General features: G+C 37.0%; 1 protein-coding gene across 1 annotated transcript in view; it reads right to left on the bottom strand.

Annotated features, from left to right (window-relative positions):
* LOC103083618 (tyrosinase) overlaps positions 1 to 23,030 on the bottom strand; it is a gene marked incomplete at its 5' end in the record, with an annotated part of 86,462 nt that overhangs the window by 50,724 nt on the left and 12,708 nt on the right. Inside the window, one exon of the mRNA XM_007463781.1 lies at positions 1,632 to 1,779. Coding sequence (XP_007463843.1) covers positions 1,632 to 1,779 — 148 coding nt within the window. The remainder of the gene's footprint in view (positions 1 to 1,631; positions 1,780 to 23,030) is intronic.

Here is a 23,030-nt window from a genome sequence, read left to right as displayed (position 1 = left end):
GCACATAGTAGGTGCTCAATAAATATATTTGTGAATAACTGAACAGCAGCGAAAAGACCATCTGATTGAAGAAATGCATCTCTATTAAGAAGAGACTTGAGAGGAAAGCTCAGATGCCACAGTACTTTGTGGCAATCTGCAGGTCTCTATCCTTCTTTATAATGATGTTTTTTCCTCCCTCTCCATCCCCAGAATCTTCATCAGCTTGCCTACAAGGGCTGAATGAGAAACTACTTTGACGTTTGCTTATTATTTTTGAGTTACTTTAATAATCATGCAGGTATCTAATAGTAAGATAGGATTAACAGAGAATTCTAAGAAAGAGAAAATTTTAATTTTCAAAGGTGGGAGAGTGGCTTCTAAAAGCTGTATATCTTCATAATAGCTTTATCTCTATTTAAAAAAATGCCTCCAGACATTGAATTAAATTATAGCATTTTCTATAAATATAGATATAGGTGGGCTAGATAAAGATCAACCTCTTTCTCTTACCTGGCATATAAATACGGAATTCTCTGGTTTGGCACGGGTCAGGAAACTTTCTCTGTAAAGGGCCAGGAACTAAATATTTTCTATTTTGTGCACTATATGGTCTTGGTTCAACTTGGCCATTGTAGCGTGAAAGCAGCCATAGACAATATGTAGATGAATGATTGTGGTTGTGTTCTAATAAAACTTTATTTACCAATAAGGTAGGAGACAGATTTGGCCTATAAGCCATAGTTTGCATATTCCTTGTCTGGGGCATCAAGGTATCTAGGAAATCTAGCTTCTTTAAAGTTCATGGGATGGCACTAAAGATCAAAAAAATGCCAAAAATTCACAAAGACAATATGATATAAAAATGACTCAGTAAACAGAGTTCAGTCTATCTGTTCTGCTAAGATGTTTTCCCCCACAATCTTCCTCCCTCCTTGATGTATAGTTTTGGTGGTTTTGATGTTATATTGTTATCATAATTTTGGTGCTTGTATACTTTCTTAAAAACTAATTTCGTAATAAAACTTGACTTGGGATATTATTTAATTCTTATAATATTAGAGGTGCCAAGAAGGCAATAAAAACCTGCCTAATAATCTTCCAGGCTAATAGTCACTCAGTTATTTGCTATTGTGTCCATGTTCCTGAAACATGAGTGAGGTAGAGATGGTGATAACTTCTTCAGCCATTCATCCATCGCTGGACCCTTTTGTTGTTCCCATATTTTGGGTATCGTAGATAATGCTGCTATGAAAATGGGGGTGTCCTTTACAAGTTAGCGCTTTTGTTTCCTTTGGATATATTCCCAGAATTGGAATTGCCAGATCATTTGGCAGTTTTATTTTGAATTTTTTGAGAATCCTCCATGTTGTTTTCCATAGTGGCTATACCAGTTTACAATTTCACCAATAGCGCACAAGGATTCCCTTTTCTGCACATCCAGGACAGCATTTATCTCTTGTTTTTTTTGATGATGGCCATTCTAACAAGCATGAGGTACTGTCTCATTTTGGTTTTAATTTGTGCTTCCCTAATGACTAGTGATGGTGTGCATACCTTTATGTGCCTGTTGGCTTTTTGTATATCTTCGTGCCACATCCACTATGTTTAAAACAAATAAGCACATAATTTATGAAGAAGTGCCAACCAACCTGTCAACAAATGCATGATGAACAAGGAAAACAGGATCGTTGGCAGATCCCGGTACTTGGGACATCGTTCCATTCATGTAGATGTGCAACGCATTGTGCATACTGCTTTGTGAGGCATCTGCTATCCCAGTAAGTGGACTAGCAAATCCTGTTGACAAAAAGAAAATTGAAAAAAAAAATTAGTTTGTCTTAATGATTTAAAATCTAAATGATTTTCTCATTTGGTTTACAACTACAATTGAAAGCCTGATTCAAAGTAATAAAATCAACCATAAAATTCATTCTGTATTGGGATTCTGTACATTCTAGATGCCCAGTGAGTATTTAAGAAATCTTTGTAGAGTTGAATGGTGTCAATCTGGTCACAACGGACTGATTAACCAATGGAATAGGCTGAGCCAGTCTGTGTTCCATTCTGTTGCTTCTACCTATTATTCCTCCTTTAGATCCTGAAAAGTAGTAAAACCTTTTCATAATAATCAACACAGTCACTCTCACTTCAGTCTGTAACAGCACGTAGAAACAGATCTTTCCAGCCTTTATGTGTTCCCTTGCTTTCCAGTTCTGGTGGTTACTTTTAATTTTTTTCTGGTTCCAGAGAAAACATGAAATTTGTGACTTTTGACATTACAATTCATCTTCAACTGTCTAGAGGACATCAGGTAATGTGTTTTATTTTGCAAAATATTTATTTCAAAGTTAAGCAGGACTCCATTAAATGGCTCCATTCATCGCAAAAGGAATCGTAATTATAATAAGAATTATTATTTTCTGAATGTTAATTGAGCTATTGCTTTTTGTGACATAAGTCCTTCAGCCTTTATAGCAACTCTGTTGATTAGAAATTATCCCCATTGAAAAAAAGAGAAAACTGAGGCTCAGACAAGTTCTGAGTTTCCCGAGCCTACACAGGTCGTGGTTGAGTTGGGATTTTAACCCATATCAATTAGACTTCAACGTCTGACCTCTTGATATTTTGTGTTCTCTCCCACATACTCCCAGGGAAGAGGTAGAGTATGATATCATTTCAGAGTCCATTCAGGGAAAACACAAAACATAAGTAGAACTCAGATTCAGAGCCAGACAAAGAAGTAGGAGTAACAGAGTTAAACTGTAAGTAGGAGGCAAGTTGAGGGACTGTGGCCAAGGACACGCTGAATTTCAAAATTCAGAAATATAAGAAAACAGAAACTGTAAGATTATAATTTTTTTTTTAAAAAAAGGTAGGATAGAAACAGTGCAGGCATTAGGGCTTGGGCAGAGGAAATCTAGCTTCATTTCATACAATTAGGATTATTTTGTTGTCAATTTCATTTTTTAAAGTGCAGCTCTTCACTTCTGCATTTGAAGCTTTGTGCTCTCCCACCCTTGTGGCTCACGGTGTTTCTGCCGCCTCAGCTGACGATTTTTTTCCCTCCTTTTGAGCTTTATGTACTCATTCTCTGAAACCATACCAAGCCCCACTCCCTCTGGAACCACAGCCCAAGAACATACACTTATCTCCCCTCTGAAATCTCTTGTCTATGAAAACTTTTATGATTGTATATACATGGCACCTACTATGTTCAGGAATTTTTCTAAAAGCTTAACATGATTAATTTCATGTAATCTTCACAATGATTCTAGGCTTATCTTCATAATCTCCATTATACAGATTTGGATAAAGCTGTTTATAGAGCTTAAGTAACTTGTCTAAGATTAAAATATTAAGATTAAAAATAAGAGAAGGCTGGAACACCAGTGTTTTATTCCAGAGCTTAAGATCTTGAATGAACTGGTGTACTGTCTTTCTTATTAGCAGTAAGTCATATCATGGAGGGAAAAGGTCTGTAGAACAATGGTCTTTAAGCTTTTATCCTTGAGTAGCACCAAATGAAAGTTTTAAAACCAAGTTTTATGTATGCTCTCACATATTTTTAAGTAGATTCTAAATTGCTTTAATCATAATTGTATATAGTTTCAGAGGATAAAAGTTCAGGAATAGATGTTGCAAATAGTATAAGTTTTAAAATAAAAATTTATTATCACTTTATAAAAATGTATGCACATTAAATGATTTGATATTTACCATCATCCATATCAAAAGTACCTAAACAAACTCTTCTATTATAGTCTAAAATTTTATAGGATTTCCTTTTTCACTTGATCTCATGTTTTTATTCTATTTTCTTACAAAATTATACCTAAATGTTATATGTTATTCTTGAAATGTTTTTTTAAAAAACTCATCAGCCTATCATTCTTTTCTACAACAAAATAGGTATAAAAATTAAAATTACTTTTTAAAAATTTCATGGGACCAATATAATCTGGATTGTTATCATTATGGTTTTTAGTAATACACAATTTATTAGAATGACATAAACATTAAATATTTTACAAAATAAGCTATTAAATATAAAAGTAAAATTTTATTGAAAATTTATTTCTTAATAATATTTGTGAAAGATTGTTAATTAAAAATTATTGCATGTATCCATGGATGAATATTACTCATTGATAGAAAAGATAAGGCTCAGCATATTTTCTATTCTAAATTTTAAAAACCATATCACAGTCCTGAGAAACTTTATTCTCATAAAAAACTAGATTGTAATGAAAGGATTTTTGTAGGAATTTTACTTAATTACTTGAACTCCTTTTTTAGTTATATATGCCAAAAATGATGTAACTGATTCAGCATCAAAATAATCTGATCCATCAGTGACAATACAATCAAGAATTCTTTGATGAAAGCAATCTTATAATTTATGGATCTATTTACAAAGGACCCAAATTTCAAGACATTTGCTACCTAGTCATTAAAGTCACTCACTTCAGCAACAATGGCACCAATATTTTGAGTTCTCCAGTGCTTTGGTACCTTGTCAAGTTTTTACCCCTTCTGTGCGTGCATAGTGATGAGAATGGATCCAGTTTAGGTGAGAGGTATGACTTTCTTCTGAAAAGTCGAAGGGAGATTGTGAAAGGGGAAGTGGTAAAGAAGAACATTCAGGAGGCTTCTCATTCAGATTCATTTTAGAAAACAATAGATGGGAGGAAGATCTGGAAATAAATTTCTTTAAAACTCTCTCTGCCGGGCTTCCCTGGTGGCGCAGTGGTTGAGAGTCCGCCTGCCGATGCAGGGGATGCGGGTTCGTGTCCCGGTCCGGGAGGATCCCACGTGCCGCGGAGCGGCTGGGCCCGTGAGCCATGGCCGCTGAGCCTACGCGTCCGGAGCCTGTGCTCCGCCACGGGAGAGGCCGCAACAGTGAGAGGCCCGCGTACCGCAAAAAAAAAAAAAAACCTCTCTGCGCCATGTACCCTTTAGAGAGTCAGTGAACCTATAGTAGTGTCTATCCCAATTTGAAGATACTGCTGTACAGAAAAGATTTTTAGAGCTAAGCAACCTGGGTTTAAATTCTGTGTTACTCAGTGAAAGTATTACCTTTGTCAAGTTATATTTTGTGAGCCTTATTTTCTTCATTGGTAAGAGAGGGAATAATTAATGCCCATCTCTCATATTCTGATGAGGATTTTTTTGATAGCAGGTGTGATGCGTCTAGTATAGAATCTGGCACAAAATGAGTGCTTCCTGAGTAATACCTATCATTTCTCTAAGCTTGTTGCATTTGATAAATGGGTGCCTATCATGAGAGCTGCTAGCCAAGAAGATGGAATGCTCCCACTGCAGAAAAGCCTCTTTTGCCACAAATCTCCACCACCAGGGTCCATCCTAGTACCAGACACTTCTCTCCTCCCGAACTCCATTTCTCTGCAGAAACCTGCCTGCTGCTTGCCCTCAGCCAACAATAGATGGTTCGGGGTGATTCTGGAAACTAGAATTGCTATTCTAAGAGTGTTTTCAGCAGGGCTAGTGTTTCTTTACTCACTTCTTTTGCTAACTTTCCAGATGTTGCACCTAGGAAAGTCTCCAATGTTATTATGAAGGATATGTGAATAAGAAGCACACGGGGGAGAGACCTTCATGATGGCAGAGGAGTGAGATGTGGAGATCGCCTTCCTCCCCACAAATACATCAGAAATACATCTACATGTGAAACAACACCTACAGAACACCCACTGAACGCTGGCAGAAGACCTCAGACTTCCCAAAAGGCAAGAAACTCCCCATGTACCTGGGTAGGGCAAAAGAAAAAAGAGAAAACAGAGACAAAAGAATAGGGACGGGACCTGCACCAGTGGAGGGAGCTGTGAAGGAAGAAAGGTTTCCACACACTAGGAAGCCCCTTCACTGGCAGAGACAGGGGGTGGTGGGAGGGAAGCTTCAGAGCCATGGAGGTGAGCACAGCAACAGGGGTGCGGAGGGTAGAGTGGAGAGTTTCCCACACAGAGGATCAGTGCTGACCTGCACTCACCAGCCCGAGAGGCTTGTCTGCTCACCTGCCAGGGCGAGTCTGGTCTGGGAGCTGAGGCTCAGGCTTCGGAGGTCAGATTCCAGGGAGAGGACTGGGGTTGCGTAAACACAGCCAGAAGGGGGCTAGTGCGCCACAGCTAGCCAGAAGGGAGTCCGGGAAAAAGTCTGGAGCTGCTGAAGAGGCGAGAGGCCATCGTTTGGGGTGCGCGATGAGAGGGGATTAAGAGTGCCACCTAAATGAGCTCCAGAGATGGGCATGAGACGCTAAGGTTACTGCTGCAGCCACCAAGAAGCCTGTGTGCAATCACAGGTCAATATCCACACCACCCCTCCCAGGAGCCTGTGCAGCCTGCCACTGCCAGGGTCCCATGACCCAGGGACAACTTCCCCGGGAGAACACAGAGACAACTTCCCCGGGAGAACACACGGCACGCCTCAGGCTGGTGCAATGTCACGCCGGCCTCTAACGCCGCAGGCTCACCCCGCATTCTGTACCCCTCCCTCCTCCCAGCCTGAGCAAGCCAGAGCCCCCTAATCTGCTACTCCTTTAACCCGGTCCTCTCTGGGTGAAGAACAGATGCCCTCAGGTGACCTACACACGGAGGCAGGGCCAAATCCAAAGCTGAACCCCGGGACTGTGCGAACAAAGAAGAGAAAGGGAAATCTCTCCGTGCAGCCTCAGGAGCAGCAGATTAAATCTCCACAATCAACTTGATGTACTCTGCATCTGTGGAATACCTGAATACACAACAAATCATCCCAAAATTGAGGTGGTGGACTTTGTAAGCAACAATATATACATTTTTATCCTTTTTCTCTTGTTGTGAGTGTGTATGTGTATGCTTTGCGTGATTTTGTCTGTATAGCTTTGGTTTTACCATATTTCCTACTGTTCTGTCTGTCCATTTTCTTTTTATTTTTTAGGTGTCGTTTTTAGTGCTTATTATTATTCGTGGATTTGTGTTTTGGTTTGGTTGCTCTCTTCTTTCTTTCCTTTTTCTTTTTTTCCTCTTTTTTAATTACTTTTAAATTTTTTATTTTTAATAATTATTTTTATTTTAATAACTTTATTTTATTTTTGCCTTTCTTTCTTTCTTTCATTATTCTCCCTTTTCTTCTGAGCCGTGTGGCTGACAGGGCCTTGGTGCTTCAGCCGGCTGTCAGGCCTGTGCCTCTGAGGTGGAAGAGCCGAGTTTAGGACATTGGTCAACCACAGACCTCCCAACTCCACGTAATATTAAACAGCAAAAACTCTCCCAGAGATCTCCATCTCAATGCTAAGACCCAGCTCCACTCAATGACAAACAAGCTACAGTGACAGAAACCCTATGCCAAACAACTAGCAAGACAGGAACACAGCCCCATTCATTAGCAGAGAGGCTGCCTAAAATCATAATAAGTCACAGACACCCCAAAACACACCACCGGACGTGGTCCTGCCCACCAGAAAGACAAGATCCAGTGTCATCCTCCAGAACACAGGCACTAGTCCCCTCCACCAGGAAGACTACACAACCCACTGAACAAACCTTAGCCACTGCAGGAAGACACCAAAAACAACGGGAGCTACAAACCTGCAGCCTGCAAAAAGGAGAACCCAAATACAGTAAGTTAAGCAAAATGAGAAGACAGAAAAACACACAGCAGATGAAGGAGCAAGGTAAAAACCCACCAGACCAAACAAATGAAGAGGAAATAGGCAGTCTACCTGAAAAAGAATTCAGAGTAATGATAGGAAAGTTGATCCAAAATCTTGAAAATAGAATGGAGAAAATACAAGAAACGTTTCACAAGGACCTAGAAGAACTAAAGAGCAAACAAGCAATGATGAACAACACAAGAAATGAAATTTAAAATTCTCTAGAAGGAATCAATAGCAGAATAACTGAGGCAGAAGAACGGATAAGTGACCTGGAAGATAAATTAGTGGAAATAACTACTGCAGAGCAGAATAAAGAAAAGAGAATGAAAAGAATTGAGGACAGTCTCAGAGACCTCAGGGACAACATTAAATGCACCAACATTCAAATTAATGGGGTCCCAGAAGAAGGAAGAGAAAAAGAAAGGGACTGAGAAAATATTTGAAGGGATTATAGATGAAAACTTCCCTAATATGGGAAAGAAAAAAGTTAATCAAGTCCAGGAAGTGCAGAGAGTCCCATATAGGGTAAACTCAAGGAGAAACACACTAAAACACTTATTAATCAAACTATCAGAAATTAAATACAAAGAAAAAATATTAAAAGCAGTAAAGGAGAAACAATAAATAACATACAAGGGAATCCCCATTAGGTTAACAGCTGATCTTTCAGCAGAAACTCTGCAAGCCAAAAGGGAGTGGCAGGACATATTTAAAGTGGTGGAAGGGCAAAACCTACAACCAAGATTCCTCTACCCAGTAAGGTTCTCATTCAGATTCAACAGAGAAATTGAAACATTTACAGACAAGCAAAAGCTAAGAGAATTCAGCACCACTAAACCAGCTTTACAACAAATGCTAAAGGAACTTCTCTAGGCAAGAAACACAGGAGAAGGAAAAGACCTACAATAACAAACTCAAAACAATTAAGAAAATGGTAATAGGAACATACATATCAATAATTACCTTAAATGTAAGTGGATTAAATGCTCCAACCAAAAGACATAGGCTGGCTGAATGGATACAAGAACAAGAGCCGTATAAATGCTATCTACAAGAGACCCATTTCAGACCTAGGGACACATACAGACTGAAAGTGAGGGGATGGAAAAAGATACTCCATGCAAATAGAAATCAAAAGAAAGCTGGAGTAGCAATTCTCAGGCAAAACAGACTTCAAAATAGACACTACAAAAAGAGACAAATAAGGACACTACATAATGATCAAGGGAGCAATCCAAGAAGAAGATAAAACAATTGTATATATTTATGCACCCAACATAGGGGCACCTCAATACATATGGTAAATGCTAACAGCCATAAAAGGGGAAATCAACAATAACACAATCATAGTAGGGAACTTTGACACCCACTTTCACCAATGGACAGACCAACCAAATTGAAAATAAATAAGGAAACACAAGCTTTAAATGATACATAAACAAGATGGCTTAATTGATATTTATAGGACATTCCATCCAAAAACAACAGAATACACTTTCTTTTCAAGTGCTCATGGAACATTCTCCAGGATAGATTGTGCCTTGGGTAACAAAACAAACCTTGATAAATTTAAGAAAATTAAAATCATATCAAGTACCTTTCCTGACAACAACGCTATGAGGCTAGATATCAATTACAGGAAAAAATGTGTAAAACATACATATACATGGAGGCTAAACGATACACTACTTAATAACCAAGAGATCACTGAAGAAATCAAAGAGCTAATCAAAAAATACCTAAAACCAAATGACAATGAAAACACAACGAACCAAAACCTATGGGACACAGCAAAAGCAGTTCGAAGAGGGAAGTTTATAGTAATACAATCCTACCTCAAGAAACAAGAAACATCTCAAATAAACAACCTAAACTTATGCCTAAAGCAATTAGAGAAAGAAGAACAAAAAAATCCCAAAGTTAGCAGAAGGAAAGAAATCATAATGATTAGATCAGCAATAAATGAAAAAGAAATGAAGGAAACAATAGCAAAGATCAGTAAAACTAAAACCTGGTTCTTTGAGAAGATAAACAAAATTGATAAACCATTAGCCAGACTCATCAATAAGAAAAGGGAGAAGACTCAAATCAATAGAATTAGAAATGAAAAAGAAGTAACAGCTGACACTGCAGAAATACAAAGGATCATGAGAGATTACTACAAGCAACTATATGCCAATAAAATGGACAACCTGGAAGAAATGGACAAATTCTGAGAAAAGCACAACCTTCCAACACCGAACCAGAAAGAAATACAAAATATAAGCAGAGCAATCACAAGCCCTGAAATTAAGGCTGTGATTAAAAATCTTCCAACAAACAAAAGCCCAGGACCAGATGGCTTCACAGCCGTATTCTATCAAACATTTAGAGAGGAGCTAACACCTATCCTTCTCAAACTCTTCCAAAATATAGCAGAGGGAGGAACACTCCTAAACTCATTCTACAAGGCCACCATCACCCTGATACCAAAACCAGACAAAGGTGTCACAAAGAAAGAAAACTACAGGCCAATATCACTGATGAACATAGATGCAAAAATCCTGAACAAAATATTATGAAACACGATCCAACAGCACATTAAAAGGATCATACACCGGGATCAAGTGGGGTTTTTCCCAGGAATGCAAGGATTCTTCAATATACAAAAATCAATCAATGTAATACACCATATTAACAAATTGAAGGATTAAAAACCATATGATCATCTCAATAGATGCAGAAAAATCTTTCGACAAAATTCAACATCCATTTATGATAAAAACCCTCCAGAAAGTAGGCATAGAGGGAACTTACCTCAACATAAAAAAGGCCATGTATGACAAACCCACAGCCAACAGCATTTTCAATTGTGGAAAACTGAAACCATTTCCATTAATATCAGGAACAAGATAAGGTTGCCCACACTCACCACTATTATTCAACATAGTTTTGGAAGTTTTAGCCACAGCAATCAGAGAAGAAAAAAAAATAAAAGGAATCCAAATCAGAAAAGAAGATGTAAAGCTGTCACTGTTTGCAGATGACATGATACTATATATAGAGAATCCTAAAGATGCTACCAGAAAGCTACTAGAGCTAATCAATGAATTTGGTAAAGTAGCAAGATACAAAATTAATGCACAGAAATCTCTTGCATTCCTATACACTAATGATGAAAAACCTGAAAGAGAAATTAAGGAAACACTCCCATTTACCATTGCAACAAAAAGAATAAAATACCTAGGAATAAACCTACCTAAGGAGACAAAAGACCTGTATGCAGAAAACTGTAAGGTACTAATGAAAGAAATTAAAGATGATTGGAACAGATGGAGAGATATACCATGTTCATGGATTGGAAGAATCAACGTTGTGAAAATGACTCTACTACCCAAAGCAATCTACAGATTCAATGCAATCCCTATAAATCTACCAATGGCATTTTTCACAAAACTAGAACAAAAAATTTCACAATTTGTATGGAAACACAAAAGACCCCCGAATAACCAAAGCAATCTTGAGAAAAAAACGGAGCTGGAGGGATCAGGCTCCCAGACTTCGGACTATATACTACAAAGCTACAGGAATCAAGACAGTATAATACTGGCACAGAAACAGACATATAGATCAATGGAACAGCATAAAAAGCCCAGAGATAAACCCACATACATATGGTCACCTTATTTTTGATAAAGGAGGCAAGGATATACAATGGAGAAAAGACAGCCTCTTCAATAAGTGGTGCTGGGAAAACTGGACAACTACATGTAAAAGAATGAAACTAGAACACTGCCTAACACCATACACAAAAATAAACTTAAAATGGGTTGAAGACTTAAATGTAAGGCCAGACACTATAAAACTCTTAGAGGAAAACATCAGCAGAACACTCAATGACGTAAATCACAGCAAGATCCCTTTTGACCCATCTCCTAGAGAAATGGAAATAAAAACAAAAATAAATATATGAAACTTCATTTCATTTGTTTATGAAATGAAACTTCAAAGCTTTTGCACAGCAAAGGAAACCATAAACAAGACAAAGACAGCCCTCAGAATGGGAGGAAATATTTGCAAATGGAGCAACTGGCAAAGCACTAATCTCCAAAATATATAAGCAGTTCATGCAGCTCAATATCAAAATAACAAACTACCCAATCCAAAAATGGGCAGAATAGCTAAATAGACATTTCTCCAAAGAAGATATACGGACTGCCAACAAACACATGAAAGGATGTTCAACATCACTAATCATTAGGGAAATGCAAATCAAAACCACAATGAGGTATCATCTCACACCAGTCAGAATGGCCATCATCAAAAATCTACAGACAATAAATGCTGGAGAGGGTGTGGAGAAAAGGGAACACTCTTGCACTGTTGGTGGGAATGTAAATTGATACAGCAACTATGGAGAACAGTATGGAGGTTCCTTAAAAAACTAAAAATAGAGCTACCATATGACCCTGCAATCCCACTACTGGGCATATACCCTGAGAAAACCATAATTCAAAAAGAGTCATGTACCACAGTGATACTTCCATCTCTATTTACAATAGCCAGGACATGGAAGCAACCTAAGTGTCCATTGACAGATGAATGGATAAAGAAGATGTCGTGCATATACACAATGGAATATTTCTCAGCCATCAAAAGAAATGAAACTGAGTTATTTGTAGTGAGGTGGATGGACCTAGAGTCTGTCATACAGAGTGATTATGTCAGAAAGAGAAAAACAAATACCATATGCTAACAGTTATATATGGAATCTTAAAACAAATTTTGGTTATGAAGAACCTAGGGGCAGGACGGGAATAAAGACACAGATGTAGAGAATGGACTTGAGGACACGGGGAGGGGGAAGGGTAAGCTGGGACGAAGTGAGAGAGTGGCATGGACATATATACACTACCAAATGTAAAATAGCTAGCTAGTGGGAAGCAGCCACATAGCACAGGGAGATCAGCTTGGTGCTTTGTGACCACCTAGAGGGTGGGAGATGGAGGGTGGGAGGGAGAGGCAAGAGGGAGGAGATATGGAGATATATGTATATGTATAGCTGATTCACTTTGTTATAAAGCAGAAACTAGCATACCATTGTAAAGCAATTATACTCCAATAAAGATGTTAAAAAAAAAAAAGCACATGGGGTTTATCAGAACACATTGTGTTATGTGCTCAGAAATAATTCAAAGGTACACGTTGGACAAATAGCCGACCTCTTTGTGATGCACCAGATTGTTAATATAGACAATCTGATTATATTAACAATTTTTAATCAACTATGTATATCTTGACTCTTAAAATAGACTGGAAATGCCTCAGAAGCAGAGACCAAAGACTTTGCTTTGGTTTTCCATAGTCAAAAACAGAGCCTTGCATATCTTTGTATTTAATCGAAAAGTAAATATAAAATAGTTCTCGATGTGCTATATATATATATATATATATACACACACATACATACATACATACATACAATGGAATACTATCCAGCCATAAAAAAGGAACGAAATTTTGCCATTTGCAGCAACATGGATGTACTTCGAGGGCATAATGCTAAGTGAAATAAGTCAGACAGAGTAAGCCAAATACTGTATGATATCACTTATATGTGGAATCTAAAAAAAAAGAAACAAGCTAGTGAATATAACAAGGAGGAAGCAGACACAGATATAGAGAACAAACTAGTGGTTACCAGTGGGGAGAGGGGAGGAGGGAGGAGCAATGTAGGGGTAGTGGAATAAGTGATACAAACTATTAGGTATAAAATAAGCTACAAGGATATATTTTACAACATGGGGAATAAAGCCAATATTTTATAATAACTATAAATGGAGGATTACCTTTAAAAGTTGTGAATCACTATATTGTACAATTGTAACTTATATAATATGGCACAGAAAATATACTTCAATTTTTAAAAAAGGATTGAAAAAATTGCTTCTCAATCCTTCACTAATACCGTGCTATAAAGCTTGCGAGTAGGAAAGATAACATTTCTTTCCATAAAATCTACAAGGGACCTTTAAAGAGCTCTATTCTGCTGCTTGTTAAGTGACAAAATAAAGAAAATGTCATGGATGTGAATAACATAAAAATGTGAATAAATTATTTTCTATTTTACTTCTTCACACAATTCATTTTTTGGCTGGTAAATCACCTTGAAAAAATAGAAATGATTACATCAACATCAGTAGTTTTTCTTGCTGAGATTTTATTCCCTTTTGGAAGCACAAGTGAAAAAGGAAATTCTAGGCACAAATAATAGTAATTTATACATCAAACTTTTCAAATGTCCTTCATGTACATGATCTCATTTGAATCCCAGGGCTACTTGTGATATGAATATTATCATTGTCCTAATTTTACAGTGAGAAGACTTAAGTTTATAGAAGTTAAAAAACACACCTAAATTGAAGCTAGAAACTGAGGCAATCAAGGAACTGACCGTGGCTCTGATCGATTTCAAATCCCATACTCTTTTCTGTACACTGGAGTGGGGTAGTGTTTACACTGACTTGCTGACACATCTTGGAAACCTCCTTTTATTATGCACTATGAAATGAATTTAGTGACTTGCTATTTTCATCCATTGAATGTCAGCAAGGCGTAGAATGCATTATTGGGTCTCTCTTGTCAAGGATTCCCCACAGATGGAAAGTCTAATAAGCCAGCAGGGACCTTGTTAGCAGTCACAGATGCCAAAATGGCTCAGAGTTCTTTGTGAAGGGCAGTGACAGTTGCCCAAATTACCCTGTGTTATGCCTTCAAGTCTGTGTGCTACATTCCTATGGGAAATTAATAAACATAGTTTCAGGCTGATGATAAAAATAGGAGACTTCAACTTGTCCGTCCATTTCTTTTTCTCTTTCATTTCTTACCAATAGCACTCTGGAGACTTTTTGTATTTGTTTGTTTGTCTGTTTTTAATATTGATGCCTATCTCTGATCCCTGGAGATTCAGATTTAATTGGTACAGAGTGGGGCTCAGGCACTTGGAATTTGAAAAACACCTCAGGTGATTCTAATGTGCAACCAGGGTTGAAATTCACTGATGTAGGCAAAACTGCTCTCTATCTCTAAACTTGAACTTGCACTTTAAAAACTTTACCTCTGAATATATTATTTCCTTCACCTGAAATGTTCTCTTCCTATATTCTGACAGTCTAAAAATGCTTCTTTCTTTAAAATTCCACATCATGAACTTCTGCCTTGAAATATTTTCCTATTGATAACTGCTCCAGCGTGTACCCTTGAAAATGATGTTTAAAAACATTGAGCAACTACTACATGGCAGGCACTGGGTAGGCATTTTCACATATACCATCTTTTTAAATTCAGAATACTCCTTTCTAGGAAACTGGGCTATATAGTTGTTGCACTTTATCATGCCTGTTGGAGTTTGAAATGTGAAAAAGTATATGGTTAAATCTTCAGAACAGAGTACATTTAATTTATTTGATTTAATTTTAAGTGCAACTCTAACTTATTTTAACATTTCATAGAGTTTCAGGGACATAACTGGAGAAAAGAAACCTAAAAGAAGATAGAAAAATGTACACTGATGCATCTAAAGATTGAAGAGAAGGGACTGTTAGGCTGCCTGGCTATATTCCCTCTAATTCACTCTCCTAATGTGCAACTTTATTCTGGAACTATGAAGTGCATATCCTCACAAGGTTACACACAATGATTTTATGAGGTTGTATTTAATGGCTGAGTACTTTTTAAAAGCTTGTAATTTAAGCTACTTGCAGCAGAAATATAATATTGCAGATCAAAAAAGATCCTTGGATCTAAGCAAGTCCCTAGGTGTAATGGAAGCCTTAACTTTCACTCCACCTTCAAGGTCTCCCAAATAAAGTGCTAGCTCCACAGCCACAGATATAATTAATTAGCATTTATGTTTATTAGAAAATACTTTTAATTTGACTCAGGAAATTCCTTCAACTACTGGGAACAAAGCAATGAAGCAAATACTGTGGTGGGTGATCATTTCTTATCATATAATTATTAGATGACATATAATCACAAATGCTCCACAAATTACCTGGTTTTCAAAAGTGCAGTCCCAGAGCCTGTAAATTTGTTAGAAATGCAAATACTCTAGCCCTACCAAAAACTACTAAATCAGAAAGTCACTGAGATTCATCATTTGTGTTAACAAGCCTTCCAGGTGATTCTAACGCACACTAAAGTTTGCATTAGAGGATCACTGCTCTAACTGTTTTCATTGTTTGCCCAAAGACAATGGTGAATTAGTCAAAATTATAGTCATCTCCATAAACTCAGTGAAAAAGAACAGAATTATTTCATGTGTTATCACTTGAAATTGTTTATTTTACATCAGACTAATTTCTCCTCTTGGTAACATCAATGTTTGTGTGTGTGTTTGTGTGTATAAAGAACATGATGTGTAATTACATGTTAAATACACAGTATATACATGATTTACACCATCCAGTGATTTTTTTTTCAACATTTCTTAAATCTTATTTCCAGTTTATAAACACATCTGTAAAGTGATCTTACACATTCAGAATAATGGTCCATTCTTCATTTAAAATTTGCCTGAAACTTGTTTTTTTTTTTTTTTTGCGGTACGCGGCCTCTCACTGTTGTGGCCTCTCCCGTTGCGGAGCACAGGCCGCGGACGCGCAGGCTCAGCGGCCATGACTCACGGGCCCAGCCGCTCCGCGGTATGTGGAATCTTCCCAGACCGGGGTACGAACCCGCGTCTCCTGCATCGGCAGGCGGACTCTCAACCACTGCGCCACCAGGGAAGCCCTGAAACTTGTTTTAAGGTAAAACTTTATAATGGCTTTCTATATTCTAAGATTAGATTTGTGCATTTGGGAAGAGTCAGGAGTCAAAGCAGAGTCATTTAGTTCACTAAATCGCACAGACTGAACCAAGCAAAGATCTTTAAAAACAAAGTGTTATTCACGTTATATTCTCTTCCCTGCTCTTACTTATGACTGAATTGATAGTACTTGCTACAGTTGGTATATTTCACTAGGTGTGCTAAATCTTTGATAATATATTAATATTTATGCTAACTATTTTTGAAGCAAAAGTAGGGTCACCAACCATCTTAGTCCCTGTTTGCCCCAGACTGTTCTGATTTTAGCACTGAAAGCCATGGGTCCTAGGTAGAGCCAGCTTCATAAGCATGCAACTGTGTTCCCCACCCATACCTGCCCATATGTGGTTTAGTGCTTTGCTGTTGCTATCTTGAAATTTTTAATAATTTTTGAACAAGCTGTTTCATGTTTTCGTTTTGTGGTAGACGCTGAAAATTATATAGTTCAGCCTAGTTCTGGGAAACTCCATAGTCCTGGGCAAAAAAGGATGGTTAGTCACCCTGCAAAAATTCTATATAACATCCCTTCATTGGCTTGATTTGATAGGGCATTTCTATCATACACAAGTCTATTAAATCATTTAAATGTGTCCTACAAGTTCATTCATGTCTTTGCCTTTTAATTAGACAAGATCATTTAATGATATTTTCATATGCAAGTCACAGATTGTCTCTATATCCATAATTTTCCATAATGAATATTATAACATATTTGCATTACATGTTATATTTCACAAAGCACTTTCTGGCACATTTTTTCATTTGACATTCCCAGTAGTGTACTAGCAAAATATTAACCAGATCTCAGAGGGAAAATGAGGTTGGTTGTGGAGAATATGTTGATTTGTAGCATCTGTCAATTTCCATAGTGTAAATATTCCCATGATTATTAATTTCAAAGTGCCAACTTGTTGTCATTGAGTAAAGGGTTGGGAAAAGACACTGTCAACTCTCAGAGCAGATATGTGTCAGCACACCTTTGGATGTTCCTCACATAAAGCAGATAGAATAAATATCAACATGCTTATACTACAAATAAAGATACTGAAATTGGGAATCTAGATGACATTAAAAGTCACATGTCTTCTGAGTGGCTAATTCCAAAACTGTATCAATCATCTCATTCCAAATCCCATGTTTATCCTCTTTTGCCATTCTGATTTTCTTATCTCTCATGTCTATAAATTTGTGTATAGTGGTTATTGCTGTGAATGTATAAGAGCTCACAAATGCATGGATTAAAAAAATTAACATAAAATAAAGTTAGCTACAGGGAAGCATAATTAATAAAGATTCTACTTATATTAAATTAAGGGTAATTATTTTTTAAATGCTTGATTAAAATCACTTGAAAATATGTTTAAATTTTTCACAGGTGTGTTTGCATTCATCAACCTTCAATTTCAAATATGGTATTCCCTATGCTAACAGATTACAAAGCTTCAACTTCACAGTTTAATTATAAATGGAAATATGATTCATACATTTTCTTATTTCTCTTTGTTACAACTTAATTATCACTTGGCAACAAAGATTACCGCTATTACTACACTCTCAACTCCTGCATAGTAGGCATTAGGCTGTTTTATTACATCCTTACAGAACTTAATCCTCATAGTAACTCTGTAAAGAGGATACAATTAAAGCAATTTTCAGCTGGTGAAACTAATGCTCAGAAAGGCTAGGAGGTTCATCCAAGGTCATTCAACTGGTAGGTGGTGAAGTCAAGATTCGGGCTAATTATCTACCAATTTCTGCTCTCAATCATTCTGTTACACTCTCTTAGCTGGTGTAGAGCTATTAATTGTACTAAAATATAAAATCAATAAGATGACAACAGATCTTCTTTTCTAACTACAACAACACCATTGTTTCCCTTAATTGTTTTTATGAAAAGAGATGAAAAAATACTGAGGCATCTTAACCAGCCCAGCTTTCTATAATATATTCTTTCAGGGTAGAGAAGGCCCTTAATATTATGGAGGTTCCCACTCTCCATGTTCTTTTGATTGAGTACCTTATAAGCTTCCTATCACAGGACTTAAAATGCATGAAGTCAGCAGAATCAACCAGACTCCTGTCATAAAACACAGAGAAGGTTGAAATTCTTTGGTAATGCCCCCAATACATAAGGCCAGAGGTTTATCCAATGTTTGTCTCTGTCACATTCCCTTACTGAATGTCAAAAGTTTGTAGAATATAGATATAATTGCATCTCAAAGTTTACTTTTATGAGTCTTCTAAGTAGAAACTACTATCCTTTTGTTACACTTTGGATATCAGTTCAATTTAGGACTAATGCTTTTCTGAAATATTTTTATCCACTGGAGGTCTCAAATACTGGTCTACTCCATTGTTTAGAATTTGGTTTCTATATGGAGCTAGAAAATTAGACTATTCATTGATATGCAAGACAGTGACTTTATTATTTAATGAAAATTTTCCATTACAAAGACTGTTCTAAGTCATTTACAGATATCTGTAAAGATCATGTAATCTTTATAACAACACATGAGGTAGGTATTGTGATTACGCTCACTTTGCAAATGAAGGTTAGTGACCAAAAGTCATCCAGTTAGTAAGTGATAGTATCAGGATTTTAACCCAGGTAATCTGACTGTTAACCACTACTCTCTGTTTCCTCTGAAACTTTCTCTATTTGGAAGACGAGGACATGACGGACCCTGGTGATCTAATTTTTCTACCTATTAGCTGTGTGACCTTGTCAAGTTACTTAAATTCTCTGAATCTCAGTTCCTTCATCCATGGGTATAAGAATAAATATGTTATAAGATATTTGAGAGGAGTAATTTTCTTTAACATCTTTATTGAGTATAATTGCTTTACAATGGTGTGTTAGTTTCTGCTTTATAACAAAGTGAATCAGCTATACATATACATATATCCTCATATCTCCTCCCTCTTGCTTCCCCTTCCCACCCTCCCTATCCCCCGCCAGGTGGTCGCAAAGAACTGAGCTGATCTCCCTGTGCTATGCAGCTGCTTCCCACTAGCTATCTATTTTACATTTGGTAGTGTGTATATGTCCATGCCACTCTGTCACTTCGTCCCAGCTTCCCCTTCCTCCTCCCCGTGTCCTCAAGTCCATTCTCTACATCTGTGTCTTTATTCCTGTCCTGCCCCTAGGTTCTTCAGAAGCTTTTTTTTTTTTTTTAGATTCCATATATATGTGTTAGCATACAGTATTTGTTTTTCTCTTTCTGACTTACTTCACTCTGTATGACAGGCTCTAGGTCCATTCACCTCACTACAAATAACTCAATTTCCATTCTTTTTATGGCTCAGTAATATTCCATTGTATATATGTGCCACATCTGCTTTATCCATTCATCTGTTGATGGACACTTAGGTTGCTTCCATATCCTGGCTATTGTAAATAGAGCTACAGTGAACATTGTGGTACATGACTCTTTTTGAATGGTGGTTGTCTCAGGGAGTATGCCCAGGAGTGGGATTGCTGGGTCATATGGTAGTTCTCTTTTTAGTTTTTTAAGGAACCTCCATACTGTTCTCCACAGTGGCTGTATCAATTTACATTCCCACCAACAGTGCAACAGGGTTCCCTTTTCTCCATACCCTCTCCATCATTTATTGTTTGTAGATTTTTTGATGATGGTGATTCTGACCAGTGTGAGGTGATACCACATTGTGGTTTTGATTTGCATTTCCCTAATGGTTAGTGATGTTGAGCATCCTTTCATGTGTTTGTTGGCAGTCCGTATATCTTCTTTGGAGAAATGTCTATTTAGGTCTTCTGCCCATTTTTGGATTGGGATATATGACAATCCCACAGCCGACATCGTGCTCAGTGGTGAAAAACTGAAACCATTTTCTCTAAGAGCAGGAACAAGACAAGGTTCCCCACTCTCACCACTATTATTCAACATAGTTTTGGAAGTTTTGGCTACAGCAATCAGAGAAGAAAAAGAAACGAAAGGAATCCAAATCAGAAAAGAAGAAGTAAAAGTGTCACTGTCTGCAGGTGACACGATACTATACATAGAGAATCCTGAAGATGCCACCAGAAAACTACTCGAATCAATGAATTTGGTAAAGTAGCAGGATACAAAATTAATGCACAGAAATCTCTTGCATTCCTATACACTAACGATGAAAAATCTGAGAGAGAAATTAAGGAAACACTCCCATTTACCATTGCAACAAAAAGAAAAATATACCTAGGGATAAACCTACCTAAGGAGACAAAAGACCTGCATGCAGAAAATTATAAGACACTGATGAAAGAAATTAAAGACAATACAAACAGGTGGAGAGATATACCATGTTCTTGGATTGGAAGAATCAACATTGTGAAATGACTCTACTACCCAAAGCAATCTACAGATTCAATGCAATCCCTATCAATCTACCAATGGCATTTTTCACAGAACTAGAAAAAAATTCACAATTTGTTTGGAAACACAAAATAGCCAAAGCAATCTTGAGAAATAAAAACGGAGCTGGAGGAATCAGGCTCCCAGGCTTCAGACTGAAGAAAACCCAAAGTTAGCAGAAGGAAAGAAATCATAAAGATCAGAGGAGAAATAAATGAAATAGAAACAAAGAAAACAATAGCAAAGATCAATAAAACTAAAAGCTGGTTCTTTGAGGAGATAAACAAAATTGATAAACCATTAGCCCAACTCATCAAGAAAAAGAGGGAGAGGACTCAAACCAATAAAATTAGAAATGAAAAAGGAGAATTTACAACAGACACTGCAGATATGCAACGCATCCTAAGAGACTACTATAGTCAACTTTATGCCAATAAAATGGACAACCTGAAAGAAATGGACAAATTCTTAGAAAGGTATAACCTTCCAAGACTGAACCAGGAAGAAATAGAAAATATGAACAGACCAATCACAAGTAATGAAATTGAAACTGAGATTAGAAATCTTCCAACAAACAAAAGTCCAGGACCAGATGGCTTCACAGGTGAATTCTATAAAACACTTAGAGAAGAGCTAACACCCATCCTTTTCAAACTCTGCCAAAAAACTGTGGAGGAAGGAAAACTCCCAAACTCATTCTATGATATCACCCTGATATCGAAACCAGACAAAGATACTACAAAAACAGAAAATTACAGACCAATATCACTGATGAATATAGATGCAAAAATCCTCAACAAAATACTAGCAAACAGAATCCAAGAACACATTAAAAGGATCATACACCATGATCAAGTGGGATTTATCCCAGGGATGCAAGGATTCTTCAATATAAGCAAATCAATCAATGTGATACACCATATTAACAAATTGAAGAATAAAAACCATACGCTCATCTCAATAGATGCAGAAAAAGCTTTTGACAAAATTCAATACCCATTTATGATAAAAACTCTCCAGAAAGTGGGCATAGAGGGAACCTACCTCAACATAATAAAGGCCATATATGACAAACCCACAGCAAACATCATTCTCAGTGGTGAAAAACTGAAAGCATTTCCTCTAAGATCAGGAACAAGACAAGGATGTCCACTCTCGCCACTATTATTCAACATAGTTTTGGAAGTCCTAGCCACGGCAATCAGAGAAGAAAAAGAAATAAAAGGAATACAAATTGGAAAAGAAGAAGTAAAACTGTCACTGTTTGCAGATGACATGATACTATACATAGAGAATCCTAAAGATGCAAACAGAAAACTAGTAGAGCTAATCAGTGAACTTGGTAAAGTTGCAGGATACAAAATTAATGCACAGAAATCTCTTGCAGCCCTATACACTAATGATGAAAAATCTGAAAGAGAAATTAAGGAAACACTCACATTTACCTTTGCAATAAAAAGAATAAAATACCTAGGAATAAACCTACCTAGGGAGACAAAAGACCTGTATGCAGAAAACTATAAGACACTGATGAAATAAATCAAAGATGATATAGAGAGATGGAGAGATATACCATGTTCTTGGATTGGAAGAATCAATATTGTGAAAATGACTATACTACCCAAAACAATCTACAGGTTCAGTGCAATCCCTATCAAATTACCAGTGGCATGTTTTACGGAACTAGAACAATAAATCTTAAAATTTGTATGGAGACACAAAAGAACCTGAATAGCCAAAGCTGTCTTGAGGGAAAAAACAGAGCTGGAGGAATCAGACTCCCTGACTTCAGACTATACTATAAAGCTACAGTAATCAAGACAACATGGTACTGGCACAAAAACAGAAACATAGATCAATGGAACAAGATAGAAAGCCCAGAGATAAACCCATGCACCTATGGTCAACTAATCTATGACAAAGGAGGCAAGGATATACAATGGAGAAAAGACAGCCTCTTCAATAAGTGGTGCTGGGAAAACTGGACAGGTACATGTAAAAGTATGAGATTAGATCACTCCCTAACACCATACACAAAAATAAGCTCAATATGGATTAAAGACCTAAATATAAGGCCAGAAACCATCAAACTCTTAGAGGAAAACATAGGACAAGCACTCTTTCACATAAATCACAGCAAGATCTTTTTTGATGCACCTCCTAGAGTCATGGAAATAAAAACAAAAATAAACAAATG

This window comes from Lipotes vexillifer, unplaced genomic scaffold, assembly GCF_000442215.2.
Source record: "Lipotes vexillifer unplaced genomic scaffold, Lipotes_vexillifer_v1.1 scaffold1304, whole genome shotgun sequence".
NCBI lineage: Eukaryota > Metazoa > Chordata > Mammalia > Artiodactyla > Lipotidae > Lipotes > Lipotes vexillifer.
This window is presented reverse-complemented; position numbering and strand designations above follow the sequence as displayed.